A 23966-nucleotide genomic window follows, 5' to 3' on the forward strand; every position below is an offset into this window, starting at 1 on the left:
CCACATCGAACAAATTCAAAATTTAGGGATCACATTGCATATTGGGTTAATAATCATGGATCACATTAACCAACTTAAAAATTCAGGGATCATATTGTCTATTGAATTAAAATTCATAAATCATTTATGTCATTATCTTTGTGCCATGTTAAGGGAGGGGAAACACGAACCTGGGACTAGAATCCCACATTGGGAGACCAAAAAAGACAAGGAAAAAAAAGGGGATATTGGTAACATTTCTACAAAATGATGTGGGTGTTTTAGGAAGTGAAAAGTTGTTTTATTTCATTGGAAATAACACAACCATTACTTAAGCATCATTCTTGTTAGAATTAAAATGAAAACGATCTATCATTTTCTTTATCTAACACTGATGGAGATTTTTACATCACTAATTCATATTTAAAATTACCAAAAATAAAATTACCCCCAAATAAATTTTCCTTTGATGACATGCGATATTTTCTATCTAAGTGACTTATTTTCGTAACTTCATCGATGGATAGGTAGGAAATCAACGATCCATCGAATTACCTAACCAAGATACGCTTTTTATTTAATGCAATATGAGAAATTATCTTTCGTGCATGGTTTTTTAACGTTTCGTCATAAATCCATCAAGTACTTCTACAATATGTTTCGCTTTTCCTAACTTTTTTCATTAAACCAATAAAATATGTGCCAAGCGATAGCATGATTTCCATGTCATTTGCTATAGACATGAACATCTACTACAATAATTTTTGAATAGGCGTTGATCCACCTAGGTGCTACTTGGTGAAAGAATTTTTATTTTTGTTTGTGTAATCTAATTTCATGAGTTTTTTCCTATATTGTCATGTGGGTCCCCTTTCGACTGAAAAAAAAAAAGAAGAAGAAAGAAAACGTGGGTCCCCTTAAAGTTTTTATTTTACTCTTTTCTCACTGACTTACGGCAACCATTGACCCGCTACCACACGCGCGGCTCGAGTGTAACCAAAAAATGGTACTCGCTCCATAAGTGGAGTCAAAATGTTGACTGTACCAGAACCCGAAAATTTTAAATAGATGTGAAAATCAAGTTCTCTCCAAATTATCTTCAAAGGTTTTCAAAAAGGAAGTCCCTATTGGGAATGGACACGGGGACTGGGCGGGCCAAGGGGATCGCACTCTCGTCTTCGCCCCGCCGCGCCACAACCTCGAGTCCGAGCTGGGCACGGTGGGGCAGGCGGGGGCGCGGCACGTCCTCAGCAATATATATATATATATATATATATGTATATTCTGCATTATTCCCCTGAATAACAGGTATTTTTAAAAAAAATTTCTTTTAGTTTTAATTTAGGGGCGGGGGTCCATCCAAGATGCCAAATTTGCGTATGGAACTGTGGTTTGAGACCCAACATGGATGGGACAAGAGCCTCGAGAATCAGTGTGATGAGTCACATCCTGACCAAAGATTCTTCCACTCAGTCTGTTTGATTAGATTGGTTCCGCCTTGGAATTCTCTAATTCGTCATTAATTGGCCCTGCAACTTTCCGGTGATGCTGGCCGTTTGTTGCTCCCGCACTTTTTTTATTGTTATTTAGGAATTAGGATGAATATCATATAAAAATTCCGAATTAATATACTTCAAATTAATTTTTTAGCCATAAAAACTTCAAATTGATATACTTATGACAAATTTATTATATGTCGATTTCATTTAAATTTAGTTAATACCGCGAGAAATCCCGAACGGATATACCTATGACAAACGAAGAGTAAAAATCTCAAATTGATACATCCGCCAACCGCCACGTGTCATCTAACTCAATAATTTGACGGTAAAATTCAACTGAAACTAAATGAGGATAAATTTATCACATGTGTATCGGTTTGAAGATTTTTGTGATCAAAAAATTAATTCGGGGTAAATTTGTAACAAATATACCGGTTTTAAGTTTTTTATGGTGTTAATCCTTTTATTTATCTATATTTCTACACATATATCCATATATATATATATATGTATATGTGTGTGTGTGTGTGTGTGTGTGTTATGTTGTGTAGAGCCATTCGCTTTTCAGATATTGAGTTACATACGATAATAAACAAGTCAAATGCATTTTCAAAAGGACCAATGTGACGTACGACTAATTCCGTCGAAACGACATTCATACTTAATTCATGAAATATGCTCGTAAGTCTATTTCATAAAATGGGATATATTGGTGAATTCGAATGTCGAGTTAAAATTTACAAAAGATCATTTTGTCGCACTCTCATGGAAGTATATAATTCCGTGCATTGATGTACTATTTTGGTTTGTGTTCTGATTTTTATTATTTCTCACTCATTGTCGTAAAAGGAAAAAGAAAATTTTCTTGAGTAAAAGGTAAAATTCAGCTTGCGTTTGCGTTTGGTTGGACTTTGGAAATGAGATTCGGGCTTGTAAAGGCCTTCGAGCCAAAGTTAGGTGTTTAGCAAGAAAATTGCAAAGGCCTTTGAGTCAAAGACAGAATAGGCCCTTTAGTCCAATGCAAGTCCTACCCAACTTTGACTTTGACCACTTTCGGAATACGAACAAACTATTTTCTTCCAACTTTGTCATCGCTAAATTTTCTTAACTCTTGTTTTACCATCATCCACGGGCAACAATAGTGGGGCCAGATCTACCCGCTGATGAGCCAGCGTCAGATCTGGCACCGGCAGCCCATGCCTAAGGTTGCGTGACCTTAGGCGAGGCCGCTTGGGGTTGCACGACCTTGGTGACAGCGGTCGATACCAAATTTGGATTGTCAGCTTTCGGCTATTGCCTGAGCGCTATGGGTTGCTGAGCTTCGAATTTCTTTTTCCATTTCATATGAAAAATATAACTAAATTCTTTTTTACAAGTACAGTTTTTGCTACATAACATTTAAACCAAATTTGATTTTCAATTACACTTTATCAAGCACTATTTGTACTTTAAAAAAAAAAACCCTTCAACTTTAAATTCAAAGTTGATTTCCAAGATCATATTGCTAGAAATCTTCCGAATACCCTTTTGGATTGTTAAAAAAACACATCATATGTTTGGTGAAGCCTTCAAGATAGGATTAAATATAAAAATCTTTGGCAATCCCGCTTGCCAATGTAATCTCCCCCAGGATCTCAAGATCTCGCCTCTCTGCTCCCTCACCAGCGTCGTCAGCCCCGCTCTCTTCAGGTCCCTCCGGTTCATCTCCTTCGCCACCAGCTTTGCTAGATTTATTGAAATCTCCACCTCGAGGCCGTAGTCCTCGCTTAGCTTCACGCCGTCAGAGGCAATTCGGACGTTAGCAAAGACAGGCATTGGGTTGCCGAAGGTGTCGCGGAGCGACCGGAGGAGGCAGCCGACACTAGCAATATGGTAGATGAGGTAGCAACAAAAGCTGCTGATATAGAGGTGAAGGGTGGTGACAGGGTGATGGGGACCGTGCGCGAAGATTTCGAAGGTAAATATCTGGGGTTGGTTTATTTTTATTTTTTTTAATTTGGCCTCTCGAGAGGAGAATCGAGTTCTTTGATGCGTGATAATCAGGTGATGTATAATTTCTCCTTTTCACCCTCGGCCGTCGGAACGCGATCGGGTAATGATGATCGACGATCGTCAAAGATGACAATGATCACACGGTGGTCAGAAGTGACGACGATGATCGAATGTCGTGGTAGTGGTCGGTTCTGGTGGCAAAGCAATATCAGATGCATCACTCAACCATTGGAAGATAATAGAGTTTGCTGAGCCGTGGCAAGACGGGGCGGCCGCCAAAGCTTTCAGCCTTTTCCTTTGATGTCGAGGGTCGCCGAGCCTCTATCTCCGGATCGATGTCACCTAAACATCCAAATGGTTACCGAGGGTCGCCCGAGCTTAACCCATCTTTAATTTATTTATTTTTAAACAAAAGTCTTTTGCAAGGGTTTTCGAGTGTTTATCAAACATTATTTTCATTTATCCAAAGCCCCCGTAGTTTAAGTCGTTTATAGTTTTGTAGAGATTTTTGTGCAAATACTCTCCCATTATCCCTAAACCTTAACTCTTTGATGGTAAGTTTTGATTGGAAACTTGTTGGAATGCTTTTGAGGTTCTGGGGGATAAAAGTTTCTCGAAGTAAAGCCAATAAAGAATAAAGAGAGAGTTCCATCATTATGACTATTAGGAAGGCCGGACAACCACGGCAATGAAGACACGACTTTTGCCTTTTCCCCAACTAACATTCAAAGATTGAAGAGCAACCGGGGCAAAGTGGATAAGGACTAGGTTTGCATTTCTCACTATTTATTTTTTTTCCCACTTTTCTAGCTGAAGGAAAATTAAACCCCCTTTTTTCAGACTCACCGTATGTATTTTTCGGCAAAAAGACATCTTGAGTGTTAATATTTGTGTACGACTCTCACTTTAATACTAATAATTTTTTTTTATCATTTAAGTGTCTTTTTTTTTTTTAAAACGGTTATTTCAATGCCAACTCCGTGAGCATTGTCGGAAAGCATATGTGGCATCTACGTGGCTCACCGGACGATCCTAGTCAGCAAAAAAAATTAAAAATCAATAAAAAAATCCATGTAATATTTAAAAAGTAAAAATAAACTAGAAAAACTAAAAATAAGCTAAAAATAAAAAAATAAAAAAAATAAATTTGTCACATGGACTTTAAAATAAAAGTTAATAAAAAAAATGCCGCGTGTCTTGTTTGGCTAGAATTAGTACTTAAGTGATTGTTTTTGGCCAAAATTGGTACCTAAGTCATCGTTTTTTCTTCAATTTGGCACTTAAGTAATAAAAAAGAAAAGTATTAGCACTAAAGTGAGTGTCATACATAAATATTAGCACTTCAAGTATCTTTTTGACTATATTTTTTCTTATTTGATAAGTTTTTCCTCCCCTAAAATGCTTTTTAAGCAATCTTAACAAGTTAATATTTTTTTTAATTTACAATAATCCCAAAAACATTGATTCAGATGATTCGTTGCCCTGCGATAAGAGCGCAGAGTCGTTGAATTGATGAAGAAGTAAATTATATGGTCTTTAGTTTATGTTGATCATATTCATCTTGGAAGTTATAGTCGGTCAAGCATGCCAGCGTAACGTAACTGATGATTTGGGTAACCCATCTGTCACGTTCCCAGAAAATCTCAAGAAACATCTGACGACCCTCCATTCAAGAAAAGCAGACCGAGAGCATCAAATACTTCCCAGAAAGACTTTGAAAAAGTGTTCAGCACGCTCGGAAAATGAGGGTTTTCCCATCTTTCGACGGGCATTTGAGTGCGGTTCAAGCAAACCGTCCACGCTAATAACCCCACTTGCAGGTCAACCAAGTGGAATCAAGTATGCTAGACCACCACCACTTTGAGGTGGTACTTGGTTCGCTCTCCTCATTAGCTTCAGGGGCTTTAGGGCATTCTGTTGCTTCAGGGAACGCTGGTAATGATGCAAAAGAAGAGCCGTCAAGTGGATAGGTCGAGTCTGATTGGAATCTGTTTGAATATGGTTCATTCCATATTAATTTATTTAACCTATTTTGACTCATTTTCATGCAATAACAATCTAGCGACTCATACCCTACCCAACTCATATCCAACCCGATCCATATTGTTCACTATTAAATCAAGTTTAGAAAAACTTCAATGTTGTGGACAAATTTTTAAAAATTATTCTAACTATTTATATTTTTCTTTTTTTTTTTCTTCTACGTCGGATGAGGGTCACCATTCGGCGAAGACCTATGATTGGCAGCTAGCAGCGGTCGGCGGCGATGGTGGCTGGCGACCAGCTAGTGATCCTTACCGAATTTCACAAAAAAAAGAAAAATAAAGCAAATAGAATTCAATAAAAAAACTAATAAATAATGAAAAAATCAGAAAATTAAAACAATTAAAAAAAATGACTTGTTTATGACCTACTTAAACTTATTCAATATATAACCCGTTTATGACTCATTTAAAATCCATTAACTTGTTAACTAACACATTTATGTTTCACTTAAGTTCTTTTTTAATACTTAAGGCAACTTTTTTGTGACCCAACTAGGGTCATCCAGGTCTGTTTAGACATGTTTTCACAAAGAAAATTCAATCTCTATTACTATATAAGTAAAGAGAACTTCGTAATTTAATCCAAATCATTTTCGCGATATTTCCCTAAATGGTTTGTCACCTTCCACAACTAGGTCATTCAAAGCAAATTGATGTTCTCATGTTCTATAACCTAGTCGTCTTCTATTGATCCATCCAAGCTTTAACGAACCGCTGTTATCCAATTTGTGCACATTTTGCGAAGGTTCTTATAGATTGAGAGACATCTCCCATTCGATGTGGAACCAAGGCCTTTCCATGCCTTTAGACGTCCTATTGTCGACATCATCTGCATATGAATGGTATATGCATAAGTTGTTCTTCACATTCAAATATATACATTAGTAATGTTTGATTATTTTGTCTATATTCAAAACATTGTAAGAGATTTTCTCAATGGCCCATTTATCACCTTTGTCTATGAGTGATGTTTGCACCTGCATGGGTGTTCGTGAATATTGTTCAATGCCTTGGTTAATTGCTTCCTCCCCTCTAATAGTACGCATAATACCGACAAATGGAGACGATTAAACTGAAATCTTATTAAATTGCCATCGTTTTTTGAAAAAAAAAAATTGCTAGATTTCATTCCTTACGATATGCCAGTCCTGTTGATACTATGTTTTCTTGGTTCCGGATGGCCTGTCTTGGACTGTCGGAGCACTGGAACTAGCCACATACCACAAAATAAAAGAAGTCTCCTAAGTTTGACCCCAAGGCTTGCATAGCAACGATTCTAATTTGAAAAAGCGATTCGATTAGAATTATTTTTTTCGATTCTCGCTCCCTGGATGAGTTTTAGAGAATCGAAATGTGTTTGGTAACTGCACAAAATTTTTGTTCTCGAAAATAATTTCTCTTCTCAATTTTTTCCATTTAAGTCAAATAATCACGTAGTTACTTTGTGAAATTTCATCCTGCATTTCAATTAACTGAATATTAATTTATATTGATTCTCTTATATAATATATTGTATATTGTATATAATATTTTTTCGTGCTATTTCATCTAATTGTTGTGTCACAACGAGTCATTTTAAGCTTAAAAAATGATAGACCATATTGGGTTAGTGTGTGATTTCAAATTAGCTTAGGCCATCGTGGGCCTATACTAAATGGTAATGAAGGAATATCAAATTCGATATTAGTGTGATCGATGTCATATATATCACTACCAGTCTTTGAGAAAGGTAGATCGGGAGCCTTATCGAACAGTCGGGAGAAACTATTTGATTCTATGCAACCAGAGAAATCTAGGGCCCGATGACTTGGTTACGTTGGTGTTTCCACCGAGACGCTCTTTCGGCATCAAAGTTGAGTGTTTTCTAAACGTGTTTCATGTAAATTTTTAATTCATTTTTAAAGCTATGAGGTAAGCCAATGCTAAGTGTTCACGAAGGTTATTTTTATCTTTTTTCAAATTTTCTAAAACTAGACTAAGTCTAAAGTACTTAAACATAGACAAATCACAACCAATGAAATCACGTGCGCAATCAAGGAATCATGACATTGATAAATTGCATCATAAAACCCTAATGAAGCTCTAAGAGCTTAGAGAAATGTGGTTCGGATTTAATTTCAATGGTATTTATAATTTTTTTAAAAAATAAAATCTATGAAATCTAGAGAATCTAGGCTGAAATTTATGAAAATGAGGTCGAACTAGCCTAATCTAAGCTTCTTCTATTTTTAGGAATTTTCTGAAAATTTTCTGATTTTTTAGAATTTTTTAGATTTATTTTTTTTTTTTATTATCTTATATATTTTTCTTTGAAAATGAGACATCGTTTTGTTTTAGGTCGAGTGAAAAGTGACGAGAGAACCGAAAGGGAAAAGTGAGAGATGTTAAATTTCATTCTATTTTATGAATTGAAAAAGTGATTCTTTTTCCGTAACCAATTTTTTTGTTCTTGTTTTTGCTTCAAAGTTGTTTCCTAGAACGGAATCACAATTAGAGTCATTTACGTTATTAAACATGATTCTCATCCTTTTTTGTTTCCGGGAACGTAATCAAAGAATCAGAATCATTGCCATGTATGCCCTAAAAGGACCTTCCGATACTTAAGTTGGATCAGGAATAAAGAAGTAAAAGAGTGAACTTCGAAAGAGACCCTTCTTAGAGAAAAGAGCCAAAGAGATAGAAAATGTGAGACTTTAAGAGAATCTTCCTTACACTAACCTTTTTATAGCATTGTTAGTGTGCTCCACAAATAGGGTTAAGAAATCCTCGGCTCTTTCTCCTCTAATGGCCTTGCCGGGTCGAAATATTGTGACCCAAGATCCGGGTAGGGTGTGCATAAACCCCGAAGCCTAGCGCGTGGGTCGAGCCATTCAAGATCAAATATTGCTCTCAGAGCCGTCCTTTTTTTTTTTTTTTTTGGGTCGTGTTCTTAATGGGCCTACTAAATTGGATCTGAGCGCATCAGAAAAATGTGATTTTTTTTTTGCCACAACAAATCATTATCCTAGTGGTAGAAATTAGCTTGACAACCATGGCGTTGAGCACGTGCATTTAAATATCAAGGTCCGCATAACCCCACCCCCTCATATGAATACATCTTCCCCCCGGTCAAAGATCATTTCCCATATTCGGACACAGGCATCAATGCTCAAAGTGGAAACGGGTGCACCGCCCCACCAAGCCCTTCACTTGAGTTGTTTCCTTCTTGGGCTCAAGTCGCCTGACTAGGATCGTCCAGATCTGTCTATTTAGGGCCCGCATGAAAGCATTTCAAAAATTCCATTTCTTTGCCAGAAGTCCATCTGGCAAAGAAATGAATTTGATAAAAACCTGGTCGAAGTAGAAATCCGTTTGGTAAAAAAATTGGCTTATGGTATGATTTTTCACTTCTGGTAAAATTTTTCATTTCTGATAAGATTTTTGGCCAATTTTGAGAAGTAAAAAATTTTAACTTCTCGGCTCCAAAATCACTTCTTTGACCACACCCGCCTCCCTTGACCACCGTTGTTGCGACCGCCGACCACACCCCACCGCCCACTCGGCGATCTCCCACCGCCGCCACTACCGCGGCCGGTTGCCCGCCGACCCCTGCCGCCGCGGTCGACCATTGCTACCGCCCGCCGCCGCTGACCGCCGACTACCATCGCCGCCGAAAATTTTATTAATAATGTTTCAAAAGTAGAAATTTTCAATCGTTACCAAACAAATTTTTTTATCAGAAGTCAATCCGGAGCAGAAGTAGAAAAATCAATTTCTACTTTTGAGGAGAAGTAGAGAAATCAATTTACGATCAGAAGTTGATTTCTCGGAGAGAAGTGTTACCATGCGCGCCCTTATTACTATGTAAAGTATAGAGGATCTCATACTCTTAAAGAATATCAATTATTTTTTTCTTCAAATTTTCTCATTTACTCATTGGGCGGCACTATTTCCACTCCCTATATGACTAAATTCACTCTCATTCATATTAAAAAGACAAATCTGCTCTTGATCTTATTTTTTTGATAATGAAATGGGCGAAACCCAAATGTTATGCCGTAACTCGCTCGAAGAATTTTGATCCAATCTGATCTCCTAACAATAAAGGAGTCAAACCTCTCGATGGCCTATTTAAAACTAAGGTGTCATTCACATCACATGAGCGAATGACTCAATTTGCAGACCAATCAGCATATGAGTTTCCTTTCCTAAAATTATGCAAAAATTTGACATGCTGAAAGTACGATGATAGTTTCTGAATATGAGAAATGAGCGTGTCACCAAAATTGAGAGGAGGTTCATTTTTGGGGTAGCGAAATAGCTGCTTGCAAGTCCACCTCCACAATAAGTTTAGAGATGTCCAAAGAAATTGTCATTTTAAGACCCAAGAGGATACTCCATGGTTTTGCTTTAAGCAAAGAGCACACTCCCATAGTCTAAGAAAATCCTGCAAGCCGGTTGCCCGATTCATTTAGCAGAAGCCCACCTATTGAAGTAGAGCCCGGGTTTCCTTTAGAGGACTATTCAGAATTGAGCTTGACCCAACTAATTGAAAGGGCAAGCCAACCCATAAGCTTATCTCTTTTCTCCCTTCGAGGAGATAATCTACATTCTGCCACTCGAGCCAATAAAATGTCCTTAACATGATCCAAAATCATGATCTTTTGATTGCGGTTTAAAGTGATGCCTCCGGTCCTCCTCCTCCTCCTCCTCCTTCTTCTTCTTCTTCTTCTTTTATATGTAACATGGTTGTTATAATTAAGCATTTTACAAGTTTTGTTCTTAGCGTATTAAAGAAAATGCATTCATAGATATTCCTATAACGTTTTACATTCTCCTTTTGAAATTTTTTCGCTAATACTAAGGAAAAAAGACATTCTCCGATATAATATAAAACTGAAAAAGTCTCTTTGTATAACAACTTATCAATTTTTTGTCCCTCTTATCTCAAAAGCTCATGATTGTGGTGAACATTTTATTAATTTCATTACACTACAATATATATCAAGTATCTTTATTTTCTATATCAAAGAACTTATCTTTTTTCCTTACTATAATGGTGCGATACTTCTAAGCAAAGCATGTAAAACGTTAGAGGAATATATAGGAGTACCTAAATATATTATGCGCAATGAAGTATCTTGATATTTTTTTCATAAATACTTCATAGATGATCTTAATTTTTGTTAATCCAAAATAATGATATTTCATTGGAAACGTTCAATAACAAAAATTCTTACTTTGTATAATGTTTTGATTTAATTAAATTTCATCTACTTAACAATGTATCCATAAATTTGATGGACAACGTAGGAAAGAACTAGATTTCTTGGAAATCAGCAAAACAAATTCTTATGGGAGTAATATCTCACACTAAAAAATAAACATAGTGCCTTTGATATAAATAACATTCTACAACACATAAAACTAAACATATGAAATTCTTAATTATGATAGGTAGATTCTACATAGATAGAGAAAAACTAAAAAAATGAAAGTAAATAAATTTGGGACCACCAATTTAAAGTGCAATTGGATGACAAAGGGCGATTTTGTATTTTTGGTAAAAATTAAATATATTTAGTCATGTAGAGAGTGGAAATTGTGCCACCCCCTTACTCATATTGCAAAAACTACATCTGTGGCAAGTGCTTAAGTCGATAATGCTATCTTATCTCTCACGCGCTTTTATATCAAGATTCAAATCTTTTCTATCCTACATCGATATTCCTATATTAAAACGGTTTAGTCTCGAAATATATGATTCTCTACTCACTTCTATTCATAGAATCTATCATAATTGTGCATTTTTTTTTAAATTAATGATTCGCATATTTCGCGATATGGTGGTTTTACTTATTCTTGAAAATGTCAATTTCTTACGTATACGCGAAATGGGTGCAGATTTGCTAGTACTTTTAGAAAGAAGATACACGCAACACATGATTAAAATGGGAATTTTGGGAAAGAAAGAACGACTAAAGAAATGATTTCTCACGATGGAAACCTGCGCATAAGTCATCTTCACCAAATAATATAATTAGAGTGTTGGAGTCGAGATTATTATTATTATTTTTTTTCAAAATAAACAGAGGCTTTAAAAACCAAAAAACAAAATTCTAACAGAGCAGTTCAGTTATTACGAGCACTCAAACTCCTAGTAACAAGGATGAACACGACGAAATTTCTCGATGACTTCGATTTTCTGATCAGCTTTTTGCTGGCCCATGGCGTTTTCTTGGCTAAATTTTCCAGGAAAAGGTGAGAGAAAAGAAAAAGGGAGAAGGTACCGCCAATGGTGGTTGAAGTCTATCAGTCAATCATGTCACTCCTCCGGAAAAAGAAGAACTCAGAAGCAATGGGGAGGGGACCCCAATCTCTTATTTGTGATTAGTATTGGGAGGAGAAAGCTACCCCATATTTAAGTCCACCACCAACCAAACCACACCCCCATTCTCCAGAAGGGGACAATTGAATGCGAGTTACAAGAGTTGGTAAAAAGTTTTCTTAAATAAAAAGAGAGAGAGAGAGAGAAAATGACGAGAGAAAGATTTAGCTATTTAAGTGTATATTAACATATAATTTTGAAGGAGAGTAGAGGTGATTTTTTTTTTGTTTTTGTTTTGTTGTCTGATTCTATCTCGTCCTATTCTACTATACAAGTCACACTATCGTGCGTTATGTATCGTATGTGCAGGTTGCGAAATCCTGTTTCCTCCTCACTTATCCTCACCCCACTCTTTCCAAAGGTGAGAATTCGAATCCGCTACCTCCCTCTTCCCAAATGGGAAGAGTAGGAGTTTTTTTTTTTGGTAAAAAAGAGTAAAGAAGTTTATAAGCTAGATAAAGAGTGAATGATTGGGGTGGTGAGGCGATGCCCTGTCCCGAGTACCCAATAGCTTGTCGAGCGGGACACGCAATCCCTTGAGAGCTCCTCCCTCTCTCTCTCTCTACACGTGATCTACAGATGCATGAATGAATATGATCTTATGAATGAATTGTTCTAAATAGATTGAATAAGTCAGCGACGCATGTCGAATGTAATACGTGGACATAAAGGTGAACGGCTTGTAGTATATTCGGATTTTTTTTTTACCCAAAGTCTCATCTATTATAGCTTAGAAGTATGGATGCTCTTTAACAAAACCCTATCAACAGTCAATTTGGCTTAAGCTCGATATTTAGAGATTCTATCTTATCGCCCGAGGCTGCCTTCCCATAACAAAGCTAAAGCATGATGCCCTCCTTGTCCATACGCAGCGTGGTGAATGATGCACATCAATAACAAAAAAGCCTACACAGACGGAAAGCGTGCTGGTCCTCTTTTTTCTGAATGATAAGGACGAGGCACCATCACCCAAAGTAAAAGATGAAGACAACAATGGGAGAGAGAGACAAAGCAATGGGACCACTAAGACCTCTGCTAATTACAAATTATTCTTATCATGTCTCTTGGTTTGACTCTGCGAAACCCAAAGTAATCCCACTCACCTACCGCCCTAAAACAAATTCACACTGCCCGACAACCTTATATGAAGAAAAGGCGTTTTGGTTTTGGTTGGGGTTAGCTTGGATTTCAGGTTAACTCCTGTTCCGTGACATGAATTATTGGTTGGAGATGAGCGCACTTTGGCATCATGCTCATCGCTTTCGCTGTACCGCGGGTGCTCAGCATCCCATGTGACTTGATCTCGAACAATTGTTTCGCTTACCCCTTTTTGGGGGGGTGGGGGATTGGAGATTTGATCTTGAAGTCACCTTAGTTCTGGCTTTGGCATCTTTTGCACCTCGCCGGGTCCTCATTTGCAATTGACCTTTATGACGTTATCGAGACGAGGTAATTGCCGCGGTTGGAGGGGGAACTTCGACCCAAAATCCCCGTTTGCGGCGATGCCGTATTGCGTGGCAGCCCGAGTAATCAACAGAACTAAGCAAGGGGATGTTTACATGTGCACAACAAAGGTCAATGAGGTTTCTGTTAAAAGGAACTTACAATGCCTCGCAATTCCCCTTCAGCATCAGAGGAAAATGAGACTCCTTATTTACCGCGCTTTACGGCCTTCACCATCTACGTTTGACCGAAATCACATTCGTTTTTCGATCGAGCTACCCTTTTTCTTTTCTATGTGAACATACCTTGATCGAAAAAATCACGCATCTTCACAGAGATCAACGAAGCGGGGCATAAGGAGAAGGAAAAATAGATGTATACCAAGTTCCGTAGAAACAGAAAGAATTGACTCGACAGTAGCGAAGGTATGATATGCATAGGATGTTGAAAAAAACAAAAGAAAAAAGAATCACGCTAACAGCATGTTAGCGTGGGGAGGAGATTGTTGTTTTACCAATAACCAGAAGTAAGCAACTTTCCCCTTACAACTTTGTTGACACCTGAAGTCGTCATTTTCTCAAAAAATGGCAACAAAAGTCAAAATAGAAGAAACAACAAAAATAGACAAATAGGCATACGGACCGGCCCAGCCGGGCTCTTTATTTAATCTCTAGCCCACAGCCCATGAGCCCATAAAACCACAATCGTTCCTTTCAGATAAACGGCTCCGATCCGCGGCTCCAGGGAAACGAAGATGGGAGCACGCCACACCGATCGCCGCCGGTGCCGAGCTGGAATGTCCATCACACTCTATTTCAATTAAAAACCCCACTTCCAATTTTACCTTAAACTTTTTTTTTTTTTTGTCTCAAGAAGAACCTCCAACTTTTATTCAAATCCCAAATCTGCCCCGCCGTGAACATGTTGTCCAAGTAACCGTTTAAGTGCCGCATCACACATCAAAAACATAGAACTGTTGGAGAAGAAAAGAAAAAGAAAACTCTGCATCGTGTTACTGTTCACTGTGTTCAGCTTCGTCTCTCCTTGACGTCTCACTTCTGTGCCAGTCATTGCCCTCACGACGCTGCAGTCACAGTTAAGAAAAACTTAAAGACATGCCGCCATGGTTGCTCGAGCTCTAAGCCATGGTGGCTCAGTGTACTCAGCATGGCGGCAATGGCCGCTGAAATTTTGAGCCACGAAGCTCGCAGCACCCATGGCTGCTAGAGTTTCTGGTGCGAAGGCCTCGATGCCATGACCGCCGCAAGCTTCAAATAAAATTTTCATTTATCTACAATATCCTCAAGGCCCCTCTTCTAGTCGTCGCTCCTCCATCTATCCTCGTGCGCGTCCCCATCTCTTTTTGCACTACCTCAACAAATCACTAGTATTTGCAATTGATCTCACGGACAAGTGATTCCCTCGGCTTGTTTTGATTTTTGCTGCGAAAGAATCGACCTTGACTTTTCACCATTTCTCTACTTACAATGTTACTGGTGGTCACCTGCAGTTGTTCAAGCTCCGGCGTCATCGCCGAGGGCCGAAGGTTGCTCTCAACCACTTTATTAACTTTTGTTGACCGGCTCGTTTTGGTCAGGCTGAGTCCAGAGCAGAGGTTTCGAATTGCGAGGACCGTTGGGGAAGAGTGCATTCAGGAAGATGAGTTGCTGAATATTCTAACCAAGAAAGCCCAACCTCTTTGCTATGATGGGTTCGAACCATCCGGCAGAATGCACATTGCTCAGGTCTTTGTTTTCCACTGATTTGACCCATTAAAGTTAAATAGCATGCTCACTTTATTACTCTTACTCACGGCCGCCGATGCTTTGGCTAGATTGGTTAACAGATCTAGCATCAAGTAGTCTTGTTTCTCACCTAGTACCTGTCTTTTTATTTGGGAATTATGCACTTGGGGAGAAGTGTCGAAAAAGTCAATGAAGTCAATTCAGTCCTATATCTTTTTCTCTTGAAAGTGGGGCGATCTAACATTACTACTATAGATCTAATAAATGTAGGGGAATATCCTCCAAGGAACTACTCTGCGGTATTCTGCCCAAATTTCTCTGTACTTTTCTGCACAACGAGTTTCGTCTCTCCTCTCTCTCCATATCAGCAGAATCAGGAGATAGATTGGGTAGAAATAAGGAACTGGTGAACTGCAAAAGAGAAGTAGCTCTTAGCAACGGTTACGTAAAAAATGCAGATCATAATAGAGTTGGGTGACGTCAAAATTCACCTTAGTCCACAAGGCAAACTGAAGGACAGTGCCAGCAGCAAGTCGCCAAGGTAGTTACAGTGCCTTGCAATTCCCCTTCAACCATAAAATACATGAAGTCAAGATTCGCAAGAGTAGCAGGAGAAGCAAAGCAAACTTTTTGGGGACCAGAATCAGAGGAACATAAGACTCGTAATTTACAGCGCTTTTCAGCCTTCTCCATTCACGTTTTACAAAAACTACATTCACATTCGCGAAGCATATTGACAGGGGCGATTAAACTACCTTTATCCTTTCCTATATGAATCTGCCTTAATTGAAAAATCACGCATCTTCATGGAAGTGGGAACAAGGAGAAGCAAAATAGATATCTACCAGGCTTCAAAGAAACAGAAAGATTTGACTATCAGAGAGTTCTGTGACAGTACTCCCACAGTCATTTTACCTCAGACAATAGAGAAGGTTTGATACTCATAGGATGTGAAAACCAGGCCAACAGCATTTTATTAACATTAAACTGCAAAGGAGCAAGTTGATAAATCCGACTATAAAAGTTGAAACTATTGAGGTAGGTGTGCAAGGTTGCAAACACATTACATTGCCCATACTTGGTGGTTCCATCCGTTCATCTTCGACTTGGATTACATTTATGACCTTCCATGCACTTACATTAACAATAAGTCACAGAAAAAAAAGGAGACTGTAGTTTTACCAATAACCAGAAGCAAGCAACTTCCCGCCTACAACTTTTGGAGGATGACCCCATATAAGTGCTTTGGGATTCCTTTTGAACACATGCTTTTGCTTGTTAGCTCCTCGGAACACCTTATATCTACGTAGTGTTTTAGGCAAAGGAAGTAAATTCTTAGTAAAGGTGGCAGGAAATATTAGGTTCATCAGCAAAAGGCCAATATAACCTCAACAAAGCCTACCCAATTAGAAATACGAAACAACTAGCAATGGCAGCAGTTATTGTTAGCTCTACATTATTCCTCAAAAGCCACCAACCCTGCATCAGAGATGACAATTATTCATGTAGGCATATAAACATGGCTCAAATAATCCTCAGAACCGCCAATTTATCTAATAAATGGTTCTTTCAGACCAAAAAAAATCTAATAAATGGTTCCAAATGACCTTAAAGATGCAATCTTCTATTCAGGATGTACAACAACTAACATAGTGAGATGTGGAATCTTAGGGTGCAATCCTTTAAGGCAATCAACATTAGTATATAAGGCAACCTTTCTAATCCTCCGAAGAGATCTGGAAGTGAACAACTATAAAACAGAGAGATGTTGCATGAACCGTCAATGATTCACTCAACACCAAAGAACAAAATAATACTAATCACAGCATCCAGAGATTTGAAATATGTATATTTTGCTAGGCATGAATGGAGCTTATCATAAAACTAATTGGCTTGCCCATCATGCTAGATAAGCAATACCCATTAATCATCAATTTAAGCATCGGATTGGCACACGAGCCACCTGTGCGCCCCCCGCACCCCCAAAAAAAAAAATAATAAATAAATAAATAAACAAGGGGCCTGCCACTACCTGTGCAGCAGGCTGCAAGTGGAAAGTAGAGAAAAAAGAGGTTCGTGGATAGTGTGATAATGTGACAATTGATGGCTATAGAAAGAGACAGATATAATGACCAAACATATCATATGTTCATCTCCTCTAGACGGCATACCTGAATGCTAAACGTGAAGGGAATCCACACTAGATCTCCAAATACCAACATGAAGCCCAATCTCTCTGCAATAATATCCCATCTAGAAAAGAAACCAAATGCCAAAATAGAGTACACATATATGGGAATTCTGCTGGAATGGGTAAGCAAATATTCACCAAAGCAAATCATCCCAGAGGAGATGAACTTAAGCAAGACTGTATGAGATTGTTGAAGCGCGCGCCTGTGCGCGTGTATATATCAATCAATTCATGTACAATGAAACTAATATTGCACATGAGACACAAACTTATAATCTATCAAAAGGCTGGGATAAACTTGAAGACAAAGTTTTAAAGTAGAAACTATGAGTAGGCTTCAAAATGACTTTTCTTCAGCTTAAGATAGAAAATGACAGATCCTGAATCAAAGACTCTAGAGAAGATTGCATTAGTCCATCATGAGTCAGATTCTCCGTCACTGGGAAATGAGGTTTGAATTACTTCGTTGTTCTTTTCAGTAGCTCGAGTTTTACTTGTCTCAATTCATACATGAAAAAAAGGATCATAATATTGTTTTGAAATCTGTAGACTTTCTCATGTTAGATATTCCACTTGTACAGAGGATATCTCAAGCTTAAGTTTCAAATACCAGGAAGCAAACATTTGCCTGGCAACCTCCTAAGGAAGAGCACCAATCTCTCGGAATTTGACTGGTTGTCAATTAGCTGAACCTCATCTCCTTTTATTATAGCTTGAGGAGTCTCGCCTGCTGTGAAGCAGTGAATAGCAACTGATGCATAGAGTTATTGGCAAACAATGTTGTAATTAAGTCTGAAAATTTATAAACAGAAGATTTGTGTTTCAAAGCTGAAGAAGCACTCTGGTAGTACTAGCAAAATCAGCTGTAGACTGTAGAGTGCTTCCTTTGCATTTGTTATTTCAACAGGGAAGCACCCTTTCTTTTCTCTTTTTGGGCTAGTGTTCAGAGGTTTTGGGAGAGAGGGACGGGAGGGGAGGGCACAATCACCAACATTAATGCAGTATTATTTGTCACTATAGACGGGAACCTTAACATTTCCAATGCCCACATTGCTCAGTTAATATTTTATCCCTTTTAAAAGCATTATAATCAGAACCATACATTGATCTCTGTATAATATACGCTAGCAACGTAGGACAAATGAAAACTATGTTTGAGATGTCCAGTCGGTCCACTTAGGTATCACCTTAAAAATTTTGATCGAAGTTTCAAGTTAACCAGTTCCCAAGCCCAGCAAATTAAAGGTTGAAAGAGCACATGGCCATAATGAAAGGATTTTAGCAGCAGAAACAACAGCAGTGCATATGGCAGGCCAGCTCACACATGAGCATTGCAGCGTTTCCTAAATGATCTAAAGAGACACATTATTAGCCTAGAGCACAGTCCAGTAGAGATGTAAGTGGAGATAAAAGCTCCTACATTTTAGCAGCAAAGTAGTTTCTCAGAAAAGAAAGAATCAGGTTTAACGACCTGGAGAAAACTTTAGTGTGCAAGATTAAGGACTGCAAAGACAGACAAGTTATGCACTTACGTGGAAGTCATATACTCCTCGTAGACAAAGTAGTCCATGATATATAACTGGAAAAAGGAGAAAAAAGAACTGTTAGACAAGGGAACTTGTAAAGCTGACTTTATTAAAAACTGCAAAAGAGGATATCATAAAATTACCATGCAGAATAGTTGATAAAGGATCACTGATAGGTTTAAGTTGCCATCCTGGACACTTCTAGCTAGAACTGACAGGTTGATAAGAAGCCAGCCCATCATACCTGCTCGCACAAAGAAAAACCTACAAAAGACAAATTTTACAACTTAAAGCTAAAACATTTGGCAGCAATGAGGGATGATCAACAACTGTATATATCATGTCAAAGCGAGATTCAATTTAAAGTAAGATCTATGCAAGCACCCATGCATTTCCATGTTATCAAAATGGAAAAACTGGTGCGATTAGAAGCCTATGGATAGCTGAGTGAGAACACAGAGGGATGCTGAACCTCGCACTTATGAAAGGTGAGACATGGTCCGGAAAACACTAGTGACGTACTAATATTTTTTAGTCCACACAAGAAACAATGTGCCTGGACATATAAAAGTATTTCAAATATCAGTAAAATGATGAATATGAACAGAAAAGTTCGCATACTTGAGGTCTATCCAAACAAATTGAGGATTCAGCTGTACTCCAAACCACCTGTAAATAACCAAGAAAGCTATCATTAGCAACATTAGATTATGACCAGTATGATGTCCAAGACAACATATATCGTAAGAGCCACACATTTTACAGAAGACCAATACAAAACAAGGTATTTTCTTCCTTTATGAAAATAATACAAACCTGTGCAGTTTACCCTGTCATGCAAATACATGACCATGGATATCGTCAAAAGATGAACTGTTAGTATGGTTCACAGAAGATACCAACCGAAAATGGCACCTCAACATCATACTTTCATCTCACAATATGGCAAGTATCTTGCATAGACAACCAAGAAATCAATAGTCATAAACAAATTGTGGTAATAATTTTGAAGAATTCAGCTAGATCATCATTGGTTTTTAACCCTTGTACTTGTACAGTTACTAAAAAATGACGACGAGTATTGCGTATTTGGGGCAAAGAAAGGAGGTGCACTTCCTAGAATTTACCTATGCCTCAAATCCTTGCAACTTACAAATGGCAACTATGTTTCTTAGGAGGTAAAAATATCATAGTGATAGACTCAAAATGAGTAGCATACATGGAAAGTCCAATTAATTATCAGGCCAAAATTTCTGAACTGAAGAAACACGTACAAGTCATGAGTGAGGCTTCCCGACAGGTGAGGCTTTAGGGAGGAACCGTTACTACGCGACTTGCAGCCAGCAGCATAGAGTACTATAGTAACCTGGCAATAGGAATCACAAGAACATTGTGCAGAGCAAAATGATTAGGAGCCAAAGACAGCTATTCTCTAATTCTTATCCAGACAAATAGAGTAACCTTTTTAGCGTAAACAGGACGAGATTTAAACTGCCGAAATTGCCATTCAGAAGCAGCATAAGCAAGAAGAAATGAAGAAGATTTCTGTATTGCCATGGTTTTGCCATCTAGAAGAGCAAGACAATGATATTCTTGAATGTAGTATGGACAAAACCAATTAATCGGCAAACTCAACAAACCCAATGCAAGCTCAAATATCTTCTGGCATTGGGGCCCTTCAGGAGAGTTATTAAATCAGCTAGCTTTTGTGCTTTGGTGATTCATGGGGGCCCATACATACACAGGCATTGTTGGGCAGATTTGGTATACTATATATTCTTTACATATACAACTCTCTTCCAAATCTTTCATTTGCTTTTAACCTAAAACACATGCATGTGTCAATCAAACTCCCTTAAAGTCACAAACAGTGGAAACTTATTTAAGCTCTAGCTGGATTGTAGCCTAAGCATATGTCGGAGAACGGAAGAGGTTATTCCTAGCTTTCTTTGTTTCTCTTTCCAGTGCGCATTCTAGTTTCCATTTATACTGATGAGGTAAACATTGCTAATGATTATCCATACACAAACTTGTGATTGATTATGCAGCTTATTTTCCACGATGAACATGATGTGATCACAAATTATTTCGCTTAAATTGAGGTTTAGCATATATTGATTCATTTCTGGCTCAAACCAAGTGTACAGTTGCATTACCGAGTTAAATGTCCTCCTTCGGATAATCTCCTTTGTTAGAGGTGCACATGCCATTGTGCACCAAAAGTTTATAGCATTGGCAGGATGCCAATATATTGTTGAATGCATTTACCAATCACAAACATATGTGAGCAAACCCAATGTTTTGACAGTATAGTTCTTCTGATAGTCTTCTTTTGTACAGCTTTCTTCCCTTACTGACTGAACTGAAGCTACCTGATTGGCAACAGTGATGATGAATGGCCAAGAAGCCTACTTAATTTAACTTAAAACATATTCATGAGATGTGGAGAACCAGCTTCCCCAACTAAAGTTTCTCTCATGTTCTCACGAAGAAACTTGACGACTTGGCTCAATCGATCTTTGACTGGTCTAACAAGCCCAGCTAACCTCTACTTGATTTCATTGTCGTACTTCACATGAATTGCTAACAAAAATTGAAACTATTTATGCAAATGTCCTTTCATTGTTGTGATAAACAAGAGGTGAAGCGTGAAGAAGATTGGCAGGCAATGGGACTTTTTGATATTCAGAGTCCATATTAATTCAAGGAATAAAAGGCCATAAGTCTACGTCAACAAAAAAAAAAAAAATGACTGTCTCTGTAAGACCTTTATTTTCATCAAAGAAAATCAACAAAATAGTTAAAGAGCAAGAGCATAAGTATTCTTGTTCTAGGTTTGGCATCTGCAAAGTGTGCACTCGTATTTGCCCATTTCTCAATTGATAATGTGTTCATGCATGTGCTCTCTGTGTGAGGAAAAACTGTATCAGAGAAGAGCATCAACACCAATGTGGGTCCAGAGTTCGCTATCATGAAGAAACTCTAGGCCTAGAGTAAAGAGTCAGAGAGGGCAGTGGAGATGCACTGAACAGATAACTACATTTACGAGGACATCAATATACTTGTGCTATAAACAGAAAAAAGCAACTGAAATTTCCCCAACTTACAAGAGTGCTGAATACAAAAGTCGTGGATAGCAGCTCAAGTCCTCTTTCTGCTATTATCTGCAAACATTCGAGAAGATACATGTAAATGCACAAGCACCTCCTTTTTCTACAATCATCCTTTCAAATAACATACAAAATCCTTCCTGCATACAATTCATAAGTGCTAGGTGTCCGAGATTCTCTGTAAAATGGCACAGATAGATCCATATTTCAGGCGCTTCAACATCTCGTCTGTTTCATCTGATCTCTGTAGACTCAACCATTTACAATCTTTCAAAGCATACTCCTAAAAGACAGAAGCGATCATGAACGTCTAAATCCTAGTTCTAAAGCAACGCTATTGAATGAACCGTAAGTACTAAAGTGAACATATGTCATATGATGTATTCATTAGAAGTACATCGTTCCCTCGAAAAAAGCGAGAATGCGGGAGCAATTAAGACATACCGTGGGTCGAAGGAAGTCCATCCAAGCACCAAGCCCAAGCAAAGCGACCAGAAGAAGAAGAGACACCAAACCTGAAGAGTACAAACGAGCAATGAAGCATCACAAACCTAAGAGTACAAGAACCGCGTCTCCAGCAACAAGCACGAAAAAGCTCGACGAAAAGAAGAAGGGACCATTGCAGCGATAGTAGAGCCGAGATCCGTCCGGCAGCACCGCGCCGGGGACAACCTTCCCGGGAAGGATCGAACCGGCGACGGCCAAGTAAGCGAAGAACGTCCCCAGCAAGACGACCTGAAACGGAGGGCCACAAGAGCGAAATGAAACGAATCGGAGGCGGAAAAATGCGAATGCGGAGCAGAGAAGAAGCAGTTTGCTCACAGAGCCCCATGAAGGGATCAGAGCGTGAAGAAGAGCAGCTAGATCCATTCCAAGTCTCTCTCTCTCTCTCTCTCTCTCTCTCTCTCTCTGGCGATCGCCGGAGAACTGTTCGAGGTAATGAGCAAGCGAAGCTCTTCGCTTGTTCTTACCACGGGACGTCTCGTCTCGTCGGACTGGACTTGACTGGACCGGACGCTTTAGTCTATTAAATGAGAAAGACACAGATCTTTGCGCTTTTCATCGTTTTGCTCTCCCAATATATAAAAAAAAAAAGAATTATATTTATAATATAATTTTTCATGAGTTCATATAATTAAAATTTTTCCTTCTTTTAAAAATTAAAAATGGAATAGATTCTTGAAAATTTAATTTTGAAAAAAAAATGTGCCTTCTTTTTTAAATTTAAAAAAGGAATAGATTCTTGAATTTGTTTTTTGTAATTTTGAACTTTTTTCGTATTATAGAATTCTAGAATTATGACTCCGCCACAAAAAAAAAAAAGAAGAAAAAGAATTCTCGAGGTATGACAAAAAAAAATGCTATGATTGCCATTTTTTCTCTTAATTACCCCTTTTGTCAATTGAATAAAGGCCTAATACCCAAAAAAACTCTAACTTTAGCATTTGTGACAATTATATCCAAAAATTTTTTATCTCATAAAAAATCACAAATTTTTACTTTTGTCCCAATTCTATCGGTCTAATACCCAAAAAAAACTTTCAACTTTAGCATATGTCCCAAAAAAATCCTTAACTTTAGCATTTGTCCTAAGTATATTCGAAACTTTTTTTGTCTCGTAAAAAAGTCCAAACTTTTACTTTTATCCCACATTCTACCACCGTCGCTTTCCGTCCATAATAACCGATAGTTAATCCTACGTAACTTGAATTTTCTTGCCGAACTTATTAATGAATCTTCAAAATTTAGAAACAATGAGTTTTAGGGACGACGAGATTTTAGATCTTTCATCCAAATATCTTTCTGTCTAGCCGTTCTTTGGACTGTTAAGTGTCGAAAAGAATACGAAACGTGCCGTGTTGAGTGACTCTATATCTCCCTAACAATATGTAGGAGAAGCAAATAACAGAAGAGAAATTCATGGGTTTTTTTATGTCAACTTTGTTGAGGTGTAATTCATTAACGATGTGAAAATGCTACATTGAATTAACTAATGGTAATTATGGATGGAAGACTAACGGTGGTAAAATTAGGATAAAAGTAAAATTTGAAGGTTTTTTATGAGA

At 38.0% G+C, this 23966-nt stretch overlaps 1 protein-coding gene across 1 annotated transcript; it reads right to left on the reverse strand.

Moving 5' to 3' along the window:
* Positions 1-14938: 14938 nt before the first annotated feature.
* Positions 14939-22879, reverse strand: LOC115735082 (delta(14)-sterol reductase). Its single transcript, XM_030666150.2, has 14 exons — positions 22842-22879; positions 22723-22797; positions 22518-22635; positions 22345-22415; positions 21898-21954; positions 20065-20156; positions 19412-19459; positions 18934-19054; positions 18797-18843; positions 17245-17326; positions 16476-16552; positions 16256-16375; positions 15565-15639; positions 14939-15484 (listed from the first exon to the last, which is right to left on the reverse strand). Exons 2-14 carry the CDS (start codon positions 22768-22770, stop codon positions 15331-15333), a joined length of 1110 nt encoding a protein of 369 aa, XP_030522010.1. The 5' UTR covers positions 22771-22797; positions 22842-22879; the 3' UTR covers positions 14939-15330.
* Positions 22880-23966: the final 1087 nt, after the last annotated feature.

The sequence above is a fragment of the Rhodamnia argentea genome, chromosome 10, assembly GCF_020921035.1.
Source record: "Rhodamnia argentea isolate NSW1041297 chromosome 10, ASM2092103v1, whole genome shotgun sequence".
In the NCBI taxonomy this organism is placed as follows: domain Eukaryota; kingdom Viridiplantae; phylum Streptophyta; class Magnoliopsida; order Myrtales; family Myrtaceae; genus Rhodamnia; species Rhodamnia argentea.

Coding starts and splice junctions, on each gene's coding strand:
- LOC115735082 (XM_030666150.2), bottom strand. CDS start 22,770: ATGGATCTAGCTGCTCTTCTTCACGCTCTGATCCCTTCATGGGGCTCT. Junction 22,636..22,722: donor TGATCCCTTCATGGGGCTCT/GTGAGCAAACTG, acceptor CCTCCGTTTCAG/GTCGTCTTGCTGGGGACGTT. Junction 19,055..19,411: donor TTTGTTTGGATAGACCTCAA/GTATGCGAACTT, acceptor TGTCTTTTGTAG/GTTTTTCTTTGTGCGAGCAG.